The sequence below is a fragment of the Leopardus geoffroyi genome, chromosome A3, assembly GCF_018350155.1.
Source record: "Leopardus geoffroyi isolate Oge1 chromosome A3, O.geoffroyi_Oge1_pat1.0, whole genome shotgun sequence".
NCBI lineage: Eukaryota > Metazoa > Chordata > Mammalia > Carnivora > Felidae > Leopardus > Leopardus geoffroyi.
The window spans coordinates 16,208,435-16,227,200 of record NC_059336.1 but is presented as its reverse complement, the minus strand read 5'-3'; the positions used below and the strand labels follow the sequence as shown (position 1 = coordinate 16,227,200).

At 49.1% G+C, this 18,766-nt stretch overlaps 2 protein-coding genes across 13 annotated transcripts in view; both read left to right on the top strand.

Moving 5' to 3' along the window:
- HNF4A (hepatocyte nuclear factor 4 alpha) overlaps positions 1 to 3,317 on the top strand; it is a 58,906-nt gene extending 55,589 nt beyond the window's left edge. For 4 of the 8 annotated variants that reach the window (XM_045444509.1, XM_045444512.1, XM_045444506.1 and 1 more), the window contains exon 10: positions 95 to 3,317. In XM_045444509.1, the coding sequence (XP_045300465.1) occupies positions 95 to 282 (188 nt within the window). In that variant the 3' untranslated portion in view covers positions 283 to 3,317. The remainder of the gene's footprint in view (positions 1 to 94) is intronic. The other 4 variants (XM_045444511.1, XM_045444513.1, XM_045444508.1 and 1 more) reach the window with 1 other exon arrangement.
- Positions 3,318 to 15,460: 12,143 nt separating this feature from the next.
- TTPAL (alpha tocopherol transfer protein like) overlaps positions 15,461 to 18,766 on the top strand; it is a 36,044-nt gene continuing 32,738 nt past the window's right edge. For 2 of the 5 annotated variants that reach the window (XM_045444503.1, XM_045444500.1), the window contains exon 1: positions 15,471 to 15,570. The gene's annotated coding sequence lies outside the window, so the exon portion shown is untranslated. Of the gene's footprint in view, positions 15,571 to 18,766 lie in introns of all 5 variants that reach the window. The other 3 variants (XM_045444499.1, XM_045444501.1, XM_045444502.1) reach the window with 3 other exon arrangements.

Genomic DNA, 18,766 nt, shown 5'->3' with positions numbered 1-18,766 from the left:
TTATCTAGTTTAATTCTCTCATTTTATAGAAGAGGGAACTATGTCTCAGAGTGGGGGAAGAACCTACTCAGGAGTCTTCATTTATTCCCTAAAGGGCTGGAATTCTCAGCAGCCCCTGTCTGTCTCTCTGTCCTTCCAGCCACCCCTGAGACTCCACAGCCCTCACCACCAGGTGGCTCAGCGTCTGAGCCCTACAAGCTCCTGCCAGGAGCGATCGCCACGATTGTCAAGCCCCCCTCCGCCATCCCCCAGCCGACCATCACCAAGCAGGAAGTCATCTAGCAAGCCGCTGGGGGTCGGGGGCTCTGCCGGCCCCCCAGCCCCCTCAGAGAGCCCCGGTGGTCACTTGTCCACAGTGAAGGAAGCCGTGACAACAAGGCCAGTCTCAGGGCAGCAATGGAAAGGGCGAAGGGCCCAAGAACTTGGGCTGCGGGCCACATCCCATTGCTACCCTCCACCCCCTGCTCTGGATGATGGGGCTTTGACTTGGGGAGACCCCAGCTGGAAAATCCTCTGTTGCCTTGGACAGCTCTTCTCTTGCCAAAGCCACTGCCTTCCCCTTCATCATACCTAACCCCAACTTCTTCACCCCCAAAGGACAACTCTCTGGAGATGACATGGGACCTTGCTTGGACATAGCTAGCTCCCTTTCCCCTCAGACTGGTACTTCTCTCCAAGTACTGTCCTAGTGCCCAGACACAAAACCCTTCAAGGCTGGGTCAGATCGGGGTCTCTGATCCCTCCCTGTCTTGCTGCCCCTGCCTGCAACGCTCCTCTCCACTTGCCACCGTCACCCACCTCAGCCATGCTAATTTCTCCACAGCCACCTCTCCAGAGGCTGAAGAAGACTTGCAGACAACCACCCGGTCATCCCAGGAGCATTTCTAAAGCACTAGCTGGGCGAGGCACAGTGTAGGAGACTGTTGAGAAGGAAGACACCATTCCACCTGTAACCCATGGCTCTTCCCTTCTTTGGGACTTGGGTGGGTACGGGGGTGATGCTCCCTACAGGCTGTCAACACCGAGAGGACAATCCAAGGTGGGCAACTGCAACAGGAACTTGGAGGGACTAGGGTGGTCGGAGGAAGCACCAAGAAAGGGGCAGACTGCATTAGGCCTTTAAGGAAGGGCTGGATTTCAGCTAGTGGAGCAGGTGAGACACAGCATTCCAAAGTAGGGCAAACAGTCTGGGCGAGGACTCAGGTCAGAAGAAGGGCGTGGGGGGAAGGCCATGAAAAGACTGAGCTGTCTGGAGAAGCCTGGGGGCCTTGAACCCCAGACTGAGGCACTGAGACGTGGGCTCCTCGGCCATGACTGGCTGGGAGGATGTGCGGCGGATCGGGAGGGAGCAGGCAGGCCAGATGGGGGCTGGTGATGCATGTAATGCAGGTGAGAGGGAAGACACCTGGAGACGGCAGTGAAGATGGATGGGTGCACGCGGCTCAGAAGGGTGTCAGGGAGGAATTGCCCCCCCCAGGGCCCGTCTCAGACTCTGCCTCATTCCTGGCGCTGTGTTAAGTGCAGCACATGCGTCGTCTCTTTCATTGTTACCGAAGATGAAATTGAGATCTAAGTAGTTAAGTGACTTTTCTGGAACCCACAGTTAGTAAATGGCTGAGTCAGGATTTGATCCTGTATCTTCCTGGATCAGAACAGGAGCTCTTGACCACGGTGACTAAAAGGGCCCTTCTGTCCTCCCCTACGATCCAGTTTGAGGGGCTTCCTGCCCCTGTCGCCAGCCTCAGAAGCCAAAGTCTTATTCTTCCCAGGGGCCCCACTAATGCCCAGGACTAAGATTGGCTTGGAGCTACACTAATATCTAATCAGGGTCCAGCATCCTGTTTGCTGATGAAAAGGAGAACTTATAATTGTTGGACTCCTTTTCTCTCCTCACTCCCCAAGTCCAGGGCGGGTGTCAGGGGTCTGGCTCTTGGGAGATGGACCACAATATGGCCTGGCCATCTGGGAGCAGGATGGTTTGGGGGTAGTTCAAGGGAGGGATGAGAAGGCCTGGGTTTGAGCACGTTTGAGAAACATTAAGCCCCAAGATGGAACAGTCAGCATGTCATGTGGAATTTTGGAGGCTTTGGGAAAATTCTGCAAAATGCCACTAAGCCAGTGGGAATGAAAGAGATGGGTCCTGTGGCTGGCGCTGTGCTCAGGTAGGAGAGTGAACAGTTAGGCTGGCTACCTACCCCCACCCCAGGCTGACCCTTCTGAGTGGATGGGGGGACAGGACTCCAGTGCCCCCAGATTCCACCATTGGTGATGGCTCCTTTTTGTGAAAGAGGCATGAGGGGTTCAAGGGCAATATGTCCAAGGGAAACCTCTACATCTCCAGTGGTCCCAGGAGCAGCCTACCCAAGCCACCAAGCCAAGTCCCTGGTGCCAGAGAGACTGCTCCCTACTCAGAGCTCTCAAGTCTTCCCAAGCCCCTCTCTGGGTCCCCAGAAATTCCAGCCAGGGAGCTCAGACTCATCTGGGACAAGGTGAGGAAGCCAGAACTATTCTGTCATTGCGGTCATTCCCACTCTTTGCTCCTCTGCCCCCCAAAGTCGCTCGGGCCTCTGTCATAGGAGTGAATCGAGTTAAGAGTTTTCCACAGGATGGAGTTGGAGTAACAGTGGCTTTTAATAGTAGCAAAATCTTCTGGGTCAGGGGTTCAGTCCTTAGCCCCAATTAACCCTGCCAGCAGGAGAAATCCATTCCATTTAGATAATTTTACTGTAACGTGGGAAGCACAAAACAAAGAGCAGTTTGCTTTTCTTATTCTGAGGACATGGCATTGGAAAATCCCTCTCTCTCTCTCTCTCCTCTCTCTCTCTCTCTCTGTCCCCCCCCCCCCTCCCTCTTCTTCTCTCTCTGCCACTTGAGTTCTGGTCCTAAACAATGAAATCTGAAGGACTAAATAAACAAGGGTTGGGAGGGCAAGCATGGACCCTGCAGTTCCTCCCCTGAGACAGCCTCTTCTCCAGGCAGCTCTCAGAAGCTTCCAGAATCTGCATGACTCCCCGCAGAGTAGACAGAGGAGAGGGTGGGAAATGGACGCTCCTAGATTTTTGTGATGACCAAGCCAATTGCTTTTGCCAAATTGTTCTGTGATTTGCCCTGATTGGGATGAATTGTGAAATTCACATCAAGCAATAGTGGAAGCGGGCTGCTTCCTGTGGGTGTGAATGCCACCAGCCCCTGTGCTGACACCTGAGCCCCTGTCACTCTGCCGCCCAACGGGGCAGAGAAGCAAAAAAACATTTCTTACTCTTGTGTGTTTTAACAAAAGTTTATAAAGCAAAATAAATGGCGCATATGTTTTCTAAGTCCTTGGATGGGTGTCCTTTCTACCTTTTCGGGTGTTAGAAATAAGGATGAGAACAGTCAGAGTTCTTTATGATATGCAAAATGTTTTTATATATATTAGTGCTTTTTTTTACATTATTGATTATTAATCTCACATCAAGAGATAAGCAAGTTAGCATTATTAACAATAGCCAAACTATGGAGAGAGCCTAAATGTCCAACAACCAATGAATGGATAAAGAAGATGTGAGATACACACACACACACACACACACACACACACACACACGTTATATGACATATATGTTATATGTGTCATATAACATGTATATAACACATAACATACATATGACATACACATATATGTCATTGCAAATGGTAAGATCTCATTACATATTCCATTAAATGGAATATTACTCAGCCATCAAAAAGAATGAAATCTTGCCATTTGCAATGACGTGGATGGAGCTAGAAGGCATTACGCTAAGCAAAATTTGTCAATCAGAGAAAGATAAATACCATATGATTTCACTCATATGTGGAATTTGAGAAACAGAACAGATGAGCACATGGGAAGGAGGGAAGAGAAGGAAACAAACCACAAGAGTCTCTTAATGATAGAGAACATGGGTTGATGGAGGGAGGTGGGTGGGGGATGGGCTAGATTGGTGATGGGTACTAAGGAGGGCACTTGTCATGATGAGCCTTGGGTATTTTATGTAAGTGATGAATCACTGAATTCTACTCCTGAAACCAATATTGCACTGTCTGGTAACTAACTAGAATTAAATAAAAGAAAAAAAAGGTAAGCAAGTTGGACATTATTATCCCCAACCCCCTTTATAGACGAGAAAACTGAGGCTCAGGGGAAGTGATTTCCCTTGAGAGGTAGAAGTAGGAATCCAACTCAGATGCCTTGATTCCAAGTGCTTACTGTGTGGGGAGAATGAAAGTCAAATCTCCCTCTTGGAGAGGGGAGGGCTGAGCGGGGAGAGAGGGGAGAGAGGGAAAGATCTGGAAAAATGGCAAGAGGGTCCAAGATGGAGCCCTAATCTGGGTCATTTCCAGGGACCTGGGCCTACTGCCAGCAACAGGGGATAAGAAGGCACGGGGAGATTTCGTAAAGTTGAGTTGTTTATTTTATTTTATTTTTTTTCAACGTTTATTTATTTTTGAGACAGAGAGAGACAGAGCATGAACGGGGGAGGGGCAGAATCGGAAACAGGCTCCAGGCTCTGAGCCATCAGCCCAGAGCCCGACGCGGGGCTCGAACTCACAGAGCGCGAGATCGTGACCTGGCTGAAGTCGGACGCTTAACCGACTGCGCCACCCAGGCGCCCCAAGCTGAGTTGTTTAAAAAGAGAATAAAGGTAAGGACACACTCAAGAATTTCTAGCCAGGTCTGTAGCCACCTTGGTCCTTCCCCTGATAAACCAGGCAGGTGGTCTCACACCTTGGCCACCACACACCACAACCTCATATGCAGTCGGGGGTGTGCTGGAGAGCCAATTGTTAGCTTCTCCTTCCAACTCCATGTTTGGCAACGTGACGTTTACACCACAAGAACTGCAAGAGCTACAAATCAAGGCTTTACCCCTGGGGAGCCAGTTGCTACACATCACCAGCACATCAGGGCATTCAGGGATGGGAGTAGAGCATGCGGGGTGGCTGGACTGTGGATGCCCAGGCATGGGGATGCTCGAGGATGAGGGTGGAAGAGGGTGACCCCGTCAGCTTCCCAAAGAAGGGTGTCAACGGTTCTGGGCTGGGAGTCACAGATCAATGTAACATTGGTCAGGTCACCCCTCTTTTCTGAGACTCATCTGTCAAATGGGAATGACAGCTCCCTTCAGGAGTGTTGTCAGGATTAAATTGAATGAGACCATAGTAATTGTACGAGCTGCTGGGTATGAGGTGCCCACCCACCAGGGGTTCAGTGAGAACTCTGTACCCAGACCCTTTCGAACAAGAAGCTAATCATTAAGTTCTCCGGCCTCAAGAGCACCCATTAGTTGCCTGCAGATCCATGGGGCCACTCCTGCCTTCCCCTGTCCCTTCCCTCCACTCCTGAGCTCCAGGAAATGTTTTCCATAACGTTGTAACAGAAGCCTTGTCCATGCCGCTGCCAGCATGGAGTGGGGGTTGGAGGCCAGAGGAGAGGCTACTGCGGTCCTAGAGTGTGCTTAATAAATCCATATCAAAACCATAAACCCTGGGCTGCCATAAATTCCTCTGGCCTTGGTTCCTCCACCTAATCAGCCCTTTGCCCCAGTTAATCACAAATCTCAGCGTGGGCGGCCAGAGCTTCACGTTTGATTTCCATTTCAGTTGCAAAACATCAGCTTGGGTGACAAACAGAAAATCCCATAATCTCCAGTATAGAGTTCCTGAAACCAAGATTCGGAGAGGCCAAGGAAGTTGTCCTAAGGCCTAAGGCACACAGCTAGTGAGCAGCTGAGACAGAACTTGAATCCATGTGGCTTCACAGAGAGTTGGGAACTGGCTCCTCCTACAAAGGTTGCTTCCAAAGCCATGATACTAAAAGCTTTTTATCCCATTATTCCAAATGGCACCCCATTGCTCAGAGTGGGGGTGAGAAGTGCAAGATGATAGGCTGCATGAGGATCCAAAGGGAGTTCCACGCTGTGTGAATGACCCATCGTCCCAGATTGGTGGGGATGCCCTACTTCCTCTTTCACAGAACCCAGATCACCTTTGGTCTACATTTCTTGCATCAGGGTGTCTTATGTAAACTCCCAAGACGTGATCCAAGGGACCAGAATCCCAGTATCCCAAGGAGCTATTTGATGATAGTGAAACTGAAACCCAAATCCTGAGTCCAAGGGCAACATTTGACTTCTTCCTCTTTTCCAGGCTTTGCTGGACATAATTTAATCCTCACAATAACCCCCTGAATTGAGCACTTTGTTATTCTGTTTCACAAATGAGGAAGGGACTTGCCCAAGGTCCATAACTGATATGACAGTGGAGATTCAAACTGCTGGTTGTCTGACTCCAGGGGCCACTGTGATGAAATCGAAGAGGACATTGATAACTCAGTCACTGCATGGTGGGCACAGAAATAGTCAATGGGCAAAGCCTTGTGCCAAAGCATCCTTGAACCAAGGGAGTGAGGGCGACAGGCAGTGAGATGGTAGTTTGAGGGAGGGATTGCTGTGGTCTGGGAAAGGGATGGTGTGCTCTTGTAGGAGAAAGATTCAGGGGCTAGGAAGGTGGAGAAAAGACAGAAGTGCATTCGAGATCGAGGAGAGAGAGCAGAACAGTAAGTTGGGGCAAGCAGCAGGAAGTGCACCCGTGGGTGGGAAGAAGGACAGGGACCCGTTTCCTAACCCCCAGTCACTGCACGTGCCACCTTGAGCTTCCCTGTACCCGAGTACCCCGTACATTCCCTCGCTGAATATTTGTATTTAAATCAATTGGTAAACATTCTCTTTACCCAGATCACTGACACAAGTGAGAAACCAGAATCACTTGCCATAAGTAGGAGGTGGTTGCAAAGGAAGAGTGAAAAGAAAGCAATTGCCCTAAAGTGCAACAGGAGAGGATTACCCAGGGGAAGCTCTGCTCGTTTTTCCTTCGAACAGGAAACGGACGAGTATTTAGGGAGATGTTAAAGTCATGTGCTGTCCAATGGAGACTTTCTCCAAAAAGGTTTCAGAAGGAAGTAAGACCTGTAAAGACACAGGCTTTGGGGACAGTGTCACTTAATGTTGTCACTATAACCCTAAAATCACTCAGCATGCCACTGTGTGATGCTATGTGGCTCATCCGTGCCAGGTGGGGGCGACCTCAAACCCTGGGCAACTGGAATTTCTTCTGCGGAAATGGGAAGCCACTGGAGATTGTGGCTCAGGGCAAGGCTGTGGCCAGATCTGTACTTTTTTAAATTGTTTATTTGTGAGAGAGTGGGGGAGGGGCAGAGAGAGAGGGACAGAGGATCTGAAGCGAAGCTGGCTCTGCGCTGACAGCAGAGAGCCCAATGCGGGGCTCGAGCCCACAAGCTGTGAGATCACCACCTGAGCCGAAGTCAGACGCTTCACTCACTGAGCCACCCAGGTGCCCCCAGATCTGTATTTTTAATTTTTTTTAATGTTTATTTTTATTTTTGACAGAGACAGAGACAGAGCATGAGTGGGGGAGGGGCAGAGAGAGAGGGAGACACAGAATCGGAAGCAGGCTCCAGGCTCTGAGCTGTCAGCACAGAGCCCAACGTGGGGCTCGAACTCACAGACTGTGAGACCATGACCTGAGCCGAAGTCGGACGCTCAACCGACTGAGCCACCCAGGCGCCCCAGATCTGTATTTTCTTTTTTTTCTTTTTTTTTTTTTTTAACGTTTATTTATTTTTGAGACAGAGAGAGACAGAGCATGAACGGGGGAGGGGCAGAGAGAGAGGGAGACACAGAATCGGAAACAGGCTCCAGGCTCTGAGCCATCAGCCCAGAGCCCGACGCGGGGCTCGAACTCACAGACCGCGAGATCGTGACCTGGCTGAAGTCGGACGCTTAACCGACTGCGCCACCCAGGCGCCCCCCAGATCTGTATTTTCAAAGGATCATTCTGGTAGCTTCATGGAGGACAGACTGGAAGACTGTAGGCGAGGAGACCAGTGAAAACACTCATAGGTGGGACCAGGTGACAGATGGTGGCAGCAGAGATGGAGAGGAGGGAACCAATCCAAAAACTGCACGTCACTCCTTCACTCACTCAACACACATTTTGTGGGTGCCTACTATGTGCTGTGCACAGGTGAGAGGACACAGTCCCCGACTCCGTGGGGTTAGCGTTCTAGGGGGAGCAGCAGACGGCGTTGGAGCGAATAAATAAATGAAGGTGATTTCAAATAGTCACATGTCAACTGTGAAACAGACAGCTAAGTCCTTTCAAAGTAAAACAAGGTAGGGGTGTCTGGGTGGCTCAGTCATTTGGGTGTCCGACTCTTCAGCTTAGGTCGTGATCCCAGGGTTGTGGAAACGAGCCCCGTGTTGGGCTCCATGTGGAGCGTGGAACCTGCTTAAGATTCTCTCTCCTTATGCCCCTCTCCCCTGCTAGTGCACTCTCTCTCTCTCTCTCTCTCTGAAATAAAATTTTTAAAAAAGTAAAACCAGGTAATATGAAAGTATCAGTATAAAATAAAAATAACAAAACAGTTGGGGCGCCTGGGTGGCTCAGTTGGTTGAGCATCTGACTTCAGCTCAGGTCATGATCCCGCAGTTTGTGAGTTCGAGCCCCGCGTCAGGCTCTGTGCGGACAACTCAGAGCCTGGAGCCTGCTTCTGAGTCTGTGTCTCCATCTCTCTCTGCCTCTCCCCTGTTCATTCTCTGCCTCTCTCTCTGTCGAAAATAAATAAACTTAAAAAAAAAATTAAAAAAAAAATAACAAAACGGTAATTTGAAAGGACTGGGAATGAGATAACATCAGACTGGGGGGTGAGGGAAGGCCTCCCTGAGAGGTGAGTCTGTACTCGAGGTCTGGAGGACTGTGTCTGCAGGACGCAGAGCTTGGGAGGGGAGGGGGGTAAGGTGGGTAGGTACGGCAGGGATAAAAGCCCGGGTGGGAAGAAGCAGAGCATACTGGAGGATGAACAAAAAGGTCAGGGAGAGGAGCAGGAGATGACATCTGAGAGGTGGGGGGCAGGACCAGGTGGGGCCTTCTAGGCCACGAGAAAGATCTTGGATTTTATCAAAATGGGAAACTCTTAGAAGTTTTTTAATAGGAAGGTGATGCAATACAACTGTGTTCTGTTTTCTTTTTAAGCTTATTTATTTATTTTGAGAGAGAGAGAGAGAATGAGCAGGGAGGGGCATAGAGAGAGGGAGAGAGAGAGAATCCCAAGCAGGCTCCACGCTGTCAGCACTGAGCCCAACCCAGGGCTCGATCTCACAGACAACAAGGTCATGACCTGAGCCGAAATCAAGGGTCGGACGCTTAACAGACTGAGCCACCCAGGCCTCCTGACTGTGTTCTCAAAAGGTCACTCTCTGTTGTGTAAAAAAACAGACAATATGGAACAAGAGCGGAAGCAGAAAAGCCCAGAGGGGCTGTGTGCCGTGGTCCGGGGGAAAGAGGACGCAGCCTAGACTAGACAAGGTGTAGGGAGGAGTCTAAGGTGACCTCAAGCCCCTTGCCCCCTGGTCTATACACACTATGTCTCAATTATTCAATCAGACACTAATCTGGGCACTGCTGTGAAGGGATTTTGCAGATGTGATGGAGGTCCCAAACCAGCTGACTTTGTGATAGGGAGACTATCCTTGGTGGGCCTGCCCTAAACTGCTGAGCCCTTAAAAGGAGCTGCGCTCTTTCTGGAAAATGAAACGAGAGGCGTGAGAGGGATTTGAGGTGGGGGAGATTCTCCACGCCGGCTTTGAAGATGGAGGGGGCCCCATAGCAAGGAATGCAGGCACATTCTAGAAGTATGGAGTAACCCCCAGCTGTCAGCCAGCAGGGAAACGGTGACCTCAATCCTACAACCATGAAGAACTGAATTCAGGCAACAACCTGAATGAGCCTGGAAGGGGATCCTTCCCCACAGCCTTCCGGTAGGAACGCAGCTCAGCCCAGGTGGGAACGCAATCTTGACTTGGGCTGTGTGAGACCTTGGGCAGAGAACTGTGCCATATGTTGTGCCCAGACTTATGACTGGACACCGAGATAATAAATGAGTGCTGTTTCAAGCCACTAAGTCTGGAATAATGTGTCATGCGGCACTGAGGATGAATACAGGTGGTGGTGGGGAGACGTGGCCAGATTGGAATTCGGGGAAGTGGCACCACCAAGAGCTTGCTAATGGGTGGGATGTGTGAAGAAAATAAGATAAGCTGTGGTACTGGTGGTCCTGATCATTGAAATGAGGAAGACTGGGGGGCTGCAGATTTGGGGAGCTATCGAGTTGAGGAGCTATAGGTTTGGGGGAACTATAAATTTGGGGAGCTGCAGAATTGAGGACAGCTATAGATTTGGGGGGCTATACATTTGGGAGGCTGTAGATTTGGGGGAACTGTAGATTTAGGAAGGTGTAGATTTGGGGCTATCGATTTGGGGGAGCTGTAGAATTGGGGGGACTATATATTTGGGACTGCAGATTTAGGGACCCCTAGAATTGGGGGGCTGTAGATTTGGAGAACTATAGATTTAGGGAGCTATAGATTTAGGGAACTATAGGTGTGGGAGGCTGTAGATCTGGGTTAGAAAACAGAGTTCTGTTGGAGATGTTTTGTTTGAGATGCCAATGACACATCCAAGGAATCATTGGATATAAAAACCTAGAGTTCAGGGCAAAGTTGGGCTGGCGAGAAGTCCACGTCGTAAGCATAGATGTAATTTAAAAGCCAAGTGGGAATATCGCTCAGTAAGAAAAAGGAGCAAACGGGTGATCCGAGCAAACTGGATCTCAAATGCATCATTCTGAGTGTAAGAAGTCAGGCCCCAAAGTCTACACACAATAGAATCCCATCTATATGATATTCTGGAAGAGACAAAATTCTAGAGTCAGGTACTGTGGTTGCTAGGCGTAAGGGCTGGGGTGGAGGGTTCAATGAATAGGACGGGACATAGAGGGAGGGGATCGGGTAATGAAAAGTTCTATTTCTCGACTCTGGTGGCGGTTACATGGCTGCACACACTCGGCAAAACTTGCCGAACGATACATGAGAGAGAGTTCAGTTTTAGAATATGGAAATTATACCTTATATAAAAAATGGAAGAAAAACAACCCCTTGTTGTTGGAACTCATTTGAAGAGGGAGTGTAGCCAGCAGCGATGCAGGGGAGGATTTCCCTCTGGACCACTCCACCATCCATGGTGAAGGAGAGGGATTCACGCAATGTTGGTTGCAGGCCTACTGCGTGCTAAGTGCACTGACAAGTTCATTGTCTGGTGGAACCACCTCATTGAGGCCGGGAGGCAGCTTAAATCGACTGTCCTTGTTGTACAGACGAGAGGAAGTGACTTGCCCTGGGTCCATACAGAGCATGTAATAGTGGCAAAATGAGATCCACACTGGGGTACCCTGCAATCAGTTCCCTGTTTGTTGAATGAATGAATGAATGAACAAATAAATATCACTGTGCTCCAGGTGCTGGAGGCATGACCACCAGGTTCAGGCTGAGGATATGAGAACACGGTATTTTTTAGAGAAGTCGGGGCCATAAAACTTGTTCCATTTCCCGACTTGTGCAACGCCCAGCCCCTCCCCCCGTGGCTCTGAAATTGCTCCCCGGCCTTGGGAAGGGCTCCCGGGCTTATCTCAGGGGGAGAGTGAAACTGTAAAAGCCTTTATGGCTTGAGATCATGTCTGGCAGGGGCAGTGATTGTTGCCATAAACCTGCACAGCCCTGTGAGGGCGATGTCCTGGGACAGTTGAGCAATGCCTAGGGACAGCCACTACCGAGCTGGGCACATGGGGCCTGTGGTCAAGACTCGTCACACACTTACCATGTTTTATCCCCGCATAAACCCCAGGAGGTTGCAGTTATTGTGATATATTTCTAGGAAGCACCTTTTTTCCCTGAAATTAGGATGTGTCTGCAAGTCAATGGCATCCTGCAATCACTGTTGGTGAGGCGGGTGGCACTCATGACCTGGTTGGTTCTGGTCGTTACTTCCAGTGGCCTGGCTGGACAGCTACACACCCTGTATATTTCATCACAAACAATTTGAGGATCTTTGAGGAAGGGAGCTGAGTCCTGGTCGTTTCCCGAAAACCTTCCGTTGGCACCTTCTGATAAGAGCAAGAAAGCACCAGCCTCCAGCTTGCAGAGTAGGAGCAAGCAGTTCGAAGAAGATCCTAGAGTCCGCAGTGGGACGTTCTTTCAAGAAATGTGTGATACAAGCTTTTCATGGTATGGAGGGTAACACTGTGTGAAAACCTATGGACAAGGAAGATTTCAAGGGGCAAAGTTATCTAGATGAGTTGGATGCTGACTGTGAGGAAGCTTTAGGAGTTCTCTAACTCATGTATCTCACTTATATCTTCCTTTGCATTTACACACAAGGGTGACATGTGATTTGTAAAACAATCGAGTAAGTCCCTGAGCTCTTTATTCATTATAAAATAAAAAAAATCCTAAGTCATAAGAAAGCGTTATGTCACAATTTAATGGTCAGTGTGTTTTCCTTCTTAGTGGTATGCCGAATGCCAGTGTCTTTTGCAACAGAAGCATCTTAGGTTAGATTCTACCCATTTCACAGATGGGAAAACCAAGGACACAGAGCACAGGGCAAATAAGTGGTGGAGCCAGGATTCTCTTTGACAACAGACTATGTGCTCTTCCTGATACCCAAGTCTGTCTCAGCAACCTCAGCCTGACCAAGCCCGTGACCCCAACCTTCGGGCTCTCTCTAGGACTGTGGTGTGTGTGCCCAACACAACCCCACTTTTAATCCCCTGGTCTTGCTCCAAGAAGACTGGACTCTTGCCTCATTTTACAGATGAGGAAACGAAGGCCCAGAGAGGTTGCCTGACTCTCTCAAGGTCACACACAAGTCAATGTCAGGAAAGAGTCTGGAATCCAGGGCTCAAAATCCAGTATTCTTACCAGCCTCTCAGATCTCCTAGATCCAGAAAAGTCAGGCAGAGATGGGAGAGCAAGGCTCTCAAAGTGGGTCAAAAGAAAGGACAATTATGACAAGAAGGATTTCCGAGTTCTGAACACATAGCAAAATAACGTAAAATGTCTTTACCTAGGTCTCTTTAATACCAACAAGTTCTGGGGCGCCTGGGTGGCTCAGTCGGTTAAGCGTCCGACTTCAGCTCAGGTCACGATCTCGCGGTCCGTGAGTTCGAGCCCCGCGTCGGGTTCTGGGCTGATGGCTCAGAGCCTGGAGCCTGCTTCCAGTTCTGTGTCTCCCTCTCTCTCTGCCCCTCCCCTGTTCATGCTCTGTCTCTCTCTGTCTCAAAAATAAACGTTAAAAAAAAAAAAAAATTGCTTAAAGAAAAAAAAAAAATACCAACAAGTTCTGGGATCGCTGTGCGTAGAGGGGCGGCAGAAGCACTGTCTTGCTCAGAGGAGGGAGCCAAACTACACCAGGCACCTCTTCCATCCCTACCAGATCCGACCTCTCCCCCTTAATACCCTCCAGTGGCTTCCCACCATCCCTAGAACAAAATTCAAACCCTTTACTGGGGCCCTCAGGCCCTATATAACGTGGCTCCTGACCACCCCTCCAAAGTCATCTCCTACCACTCTGCCCCTCACTTGACTCCAGCCCCCTTCGCCTCCTCCCTGCTCCTCAACACACCAAACCTGTTCTCATTTCACAGGCTTTACCCTGACGTTCCTTTTTTTCTAGAACACTCACTCTTTCCCCAGCTCTTCCCCTGGCTGCTCCCTTCTAATGATTCGAGTCTCTGTTCAAATGTCACCTTTTGAAGAGGCCTTCCCCGACCAACTTAGCTAAATATAGAAGACTCTATATGGTCTCTGTTGCAACTGCTTAAATCCGTTATAGTGTGAAAGCAGCCATAAACAATACATAAGTGAATGGGAGTGACTGCGTTCCAATAAAACTTTATTTACAAAAGCAGGCAGCAGGCTAGATTTGGCCAATGACCATTGTTTGCTGACCCCTACTTTAATTTATTGTCTTGTGTGATTTCCTTCATGCTTACAACTACATGAAAGTATCTATTTATTTGTATATTGACTTATTGTCTTCTTCTACCCTTCCCCCTAGACTGTTAACTCTAAGAGCATGGACTTTGTCACTACACCACCATGGTAACCAGCCTCCAAGATGGCCTCCAATGAGCCCCACTTCCTGGTAGTCACATATTGTGAGGTCTTCTCCCAAATTGAATAGGGCTACCTTGTGTAATCACTAGGATACTGTGGGAGTGAAGGAGTGTGATTTTCAAGGCCAGGTTAAAAAAAGCATTGTGACTTCCATTTTGCCATCTTGGATCACTTGCTCTGAGAAAGCCAGCAACCATGTTGTAAGGACACTCAAGCGGGTCCACATGGGGAGGAGCTGAGGCGCCCCGCTAACAACGTGGATGAGCCCTCTTGGCAGTGGATCTTCCAGCCACAGTGAAGCTTTCGGGTGACCATGGCCTTGATGGACCTTCTGACTGCAACCTCATGAAAGACCCTAAGCCAAACTATCCAGCTAGCCACTCCTGAAGTCCTACCACATAAAAACTGTGACATAATAAATTGTTATTGGTTTAAATCAGGATAATTTGTTACGCAGCCATAGATAAAATACAATTGCCAGCACAGTACCTGTACATTGTATACACAATAAATATTGGCTAATAAATAAGTTGGGTGCTTAATACATATGATAGAGGGACACATTATAAAAATCAACATGTGAAAGACATCAATGTAATAGTATATACACATATGGAAAAATAGAAATTAAATATACAGAAGAGCACAAGCAGGGCTTTCCTAATCCACTAACAGTCCTTGGACGAGTTGCCTGTACAAGGATTCTTCCAGCGTTGCGATCTTGCTTCAGGGAGTCTCGGTTCATGTTTGATGATTAATCATTGATGATCACGCGATTCTGAGATTTCAGGTTTTTGCCTCACCAAATCCGTGATTCTCAAATTTGGGGATTCTGTGATTCTAACATATTATGATTTATTTAACAATACATATCTTTGTTCAGCAACTCTTCTCTGCAGGCACACTCCCAGGAGCTACAGGTTCAGGAGAGAAAAGATGACCCCTGTTTCTGCCTTCCTGTAGCTCATGTGGCTGATGGGGACACAGGTAAGCACATGGGCATATGTGATACATAGTGAGCCCCCGTGTGGGTAGGCACAGGAACCGGGGTGGGGAGGGGCTGGAAGTGGAGAAGGAGGCACAACTCAGCCTCTTTGAGAGGGGCATGAGCAGAAGTGGCTTCCCAGAGGAGACCGGAAGAGAGAGGGAAAATCCCAACCAGAGAAGGGGGCACTGGTGCACGCTGTGGTCCAAGTGGAGGGAACAGCAAGTGCAAAGGTCCAGGGGTTAGGAAAAGGGAGAGAGAGTGGCATATCTGGTAAGATGAGGTCGGTATAGAGTTGGTGGAGGGGTGCTGGAGAGGAGCGGAGTCGCAAGAGACTATGGCCGGGTGACAGAGGACCTAGTAAACCATGTCAAGAAGTTTGAACTTTATCCTGAGGGCAAAGGGAAGCTAGTGAAGGGTTTTAAAGGGAAGAGTGGCACAGTGTGCTTACAGTTTGGAAAGGTGGCTCAGCTGCTGCGTGCAAGTTTGGAAAGAGGAGAGATCAGAGAGAAGGCTGGACCGAGACCCCAGGTGAGAGAAGAAGAGGCCTAAACAGATGGGAGAGGGCCAGCGAGAGATGTTTTATCTGCAGTGTGTTGAAAGGACGGGGGGTGTGGATTATAGTGGTAACCTGTGAGTGTGGAACTCCGGGACTTGATGACTCTCTGATTCTCAGATCTTGTGCTCGACACTTCGTAATTCTTTGTCACAAATTGCTTGTTGATATCACTATACATTTACAATCCCCGACCTCACACTGCCCTGCATCCCTCCTTTCTGAGCCTGTTTCCCCTGTTTGCAAAGCAGGGGATCATCAACACCTTCCTCGAAGAGCAGCCAGGGGAGTGAGAGCTGGTGTGTGGTCAGCACCTGCATGAAGTAGGCGTTTGGTCCCTGGTAGGTGTGTTTGCCCTAAGCGCTTAACATATAGGCATTGTCAGGAAAGAACTGGGTCTTGAGAGCACAAGAGAGATCAGAATTGAAGAAAAGGGGCAAGGAAGAGCTTTGTTTTCATTTGCTCCTAGCTGCTCCTGCTTCCCTGCTTCTGGCTGGGCGTCTGGTTCCTGGATTTGGTTATTTGCTTCCAGGCACTGACAGGTGTACCGGTGGGCTGTGGGACTCCCCATATCTGTAGCTTGCTGGCCCTCCAAGCTCCTCCTCCTGGTTCCAAACTCTCCCAAGGGCTGCAGACACCAGCCAGGGGTAGCCAAGAAGGACCTGGTCTTCCCTGGGCCGGTCTGAGCCAGGCCAAGTACTCCCTAACTTGCTCCCAACCCAGCCCACCCTCGAGGCCATACTATAGTGTTCCCTTCTTCCTGACTGTTCTGTTGACTCAAACAAGAGCAGGCCTTTGGAGACAGAAACCTCATTTGTCTCCCCAAAACAACAATATGTAGTCTCTGGAACCACACCCAAGGCTTACGTGTGCTCCCGTCTTACAATGTGTTTCTGGCCAGTGGTTCAGCTTCAATTCAGTTTAATCCATAAAACACAGTTGAACAACACAACTGTAGGAAAACCCCACGTTGCTGGCCGGACCCTTGGAGACTCACTCCTTGCCTGGAGGAGGAAATGGGAAACCACACAAGGTTTAGTGAAGGGTTGAGCTTAGACTCCAAAACCAGAACTCTCCGTCCATTTCTTTATCCACAGTAGGGGTTCCACAAACATCAGTGAAATTAAGTCAAGTTAGAAATTTAAGTGACACGCGTCATATACAGTTACCAGCTAGCATTTGCATTACTAATTCTAGAAGGTGATAAGAGACCTCAGAGAAAGGTGGCCTCTGGGAAGGTGAGCTGGGTAGGTGGGGTCAGGGGGTGGGGGGGAGGAAGACCTACTTTTCATTTTATGCCCTTTTGTACCATTTTGAATGTTTTATTTTCATCCGGTGCTCGTAGGTCAGAGTCAATCAATCAAACAAACAATCATAATTAAATAAACAATTAAGCGAGCCAGGCTCTTTTGTAACTCCATGCCTTTGTACATGCTGTTCCCTCTGGCTGAAATACCCTTTCCCGGTTTGCTCCACCTGGAGAACTCCTATGCCAGTAACAAGACTGAACTCAGCTGCCCAGTGTCTGGGGCCTGTTGCCATGTCCCCGCGATGGTTATTTTCCATTTGCGCATCACCTCCACATGTCCTCAACTGCCCTGCTCTGTGTCCCAACAGGCACCCATGCCTCCTGGCTTCCCACTGGGTCCCTGGATCCCATCAAAGGGCGGACTCAGTATTAGATTAAAGGGCAGGAGGAGAAAGAAGTGGGGGTGTTTACGCTCCCCATCTCGCCCCTGTTTTGCCTTAATCTTAACAGGGACTGCATTTCTCCAAGGTCCCCACTCTTGTCTTGGTCTGGCTTCTACAGTTCCAGCCGTCTCTGGGAGTGCTAACACTGTTCCCTCTCTTGTTCCTTCAAGCCTTGGGGCGATAACAGCTCCCCACTGTTTCTAGTCCCTGGGTGCCTCCATATTCCTTAAAGTTTCCCTCAGCCTGTTCACGCCTCTGTAAATACATCCTTCATTAAATTTGCTTCAGTAAAGCCGGTGCTTCTCTACCTGTAATAACGTTGCCCCTAAGGGGACAGTTGGCAATGTCTGGAGACACTTTTGGTTGTCATTGCTAGTATGGAGGTAGCATTCTTGGCATCTAGTGGGTGGAGATCAGGGATGGTGCTGAACATCCTACAGTGCACAGGACGGCCCCCACAGCAGAGAATTGTTTAGCTCCAATTAATGGCGCGAAGTTGAGAAACCTGATTTACACCTTTGAGATGCCAACTGCTCCCTGCTTGGAGCCTAAGAGTTTATGGCTGGGGGGTCTGGACACCCGCTGCCCTCCCTACACTGTGATCTACTCATTTACATGCCTGATGTTGGCTTGCTCTTAATGGCAAAGAGATGAAGAGACCCAAGCTTTGTCTTCAAGCTACCTCCTGTACCGTGGGGGAGAGAACCTGGTCAGCTGGGTCCCTCACCAGACTCGAGTCCTTGAGGGCAGGGTCTCTGTGTCACATAGCCCCAGCGGTAAGAGACATTTGCTGATTGAATCAAATAATCCTTCAACAATGTCTTAAAACAGGCTACAGAAGACAAGGGACTAGACTCAATGACTAAACAGGACCCAGGAAACCTGGGTGGTTTTCTCTGTAACAGAAGTTCCAAGGAAACTACAGTTAGGCAAACATATACAGAATGAATGAATAATGAATGAATGATAGGCCCGGAGACATGGGTGGGTGGGCAGGATAGAAAGCAAGAAGGCAAGAAAGTATCTTATCTCTTAAGTGGGTATCACAGTAGAACCCACCTCCTAAAATGACTGCCAGAATAAAATTAATGGAAAGCGCTCAGTGTGTTACTTAGTGCCTGGTGAGCACACACACAAAAAAAACCCAGTATCTATCAGCTATCTGGAGGAAATGATGGAGGAGAGGCTTCAAGTTGGGGGCTGGGGAGGAGCGCCACTAAGAGGGGGCTCCTTTACACCTCTGGGCATCTATAAGATGGGCAAAATACAGGTAAGATTGGTGCTTTGCAGAAACTGTATCATAAGGGATGCTTTAGGGGTTCCATGACATGTGACCCTAATACTATTTTCAAAATCAAATCTATAGGGGCGCCTGGGTGGCTTAGTTGGTTGAGCGTCCAACTCTTAGTGTCAGCTCAGGTCATGATCTCACAGTTCGTGAGCCCAACCAAGCCTTTCATTGGGCTCCATGCTGACAGT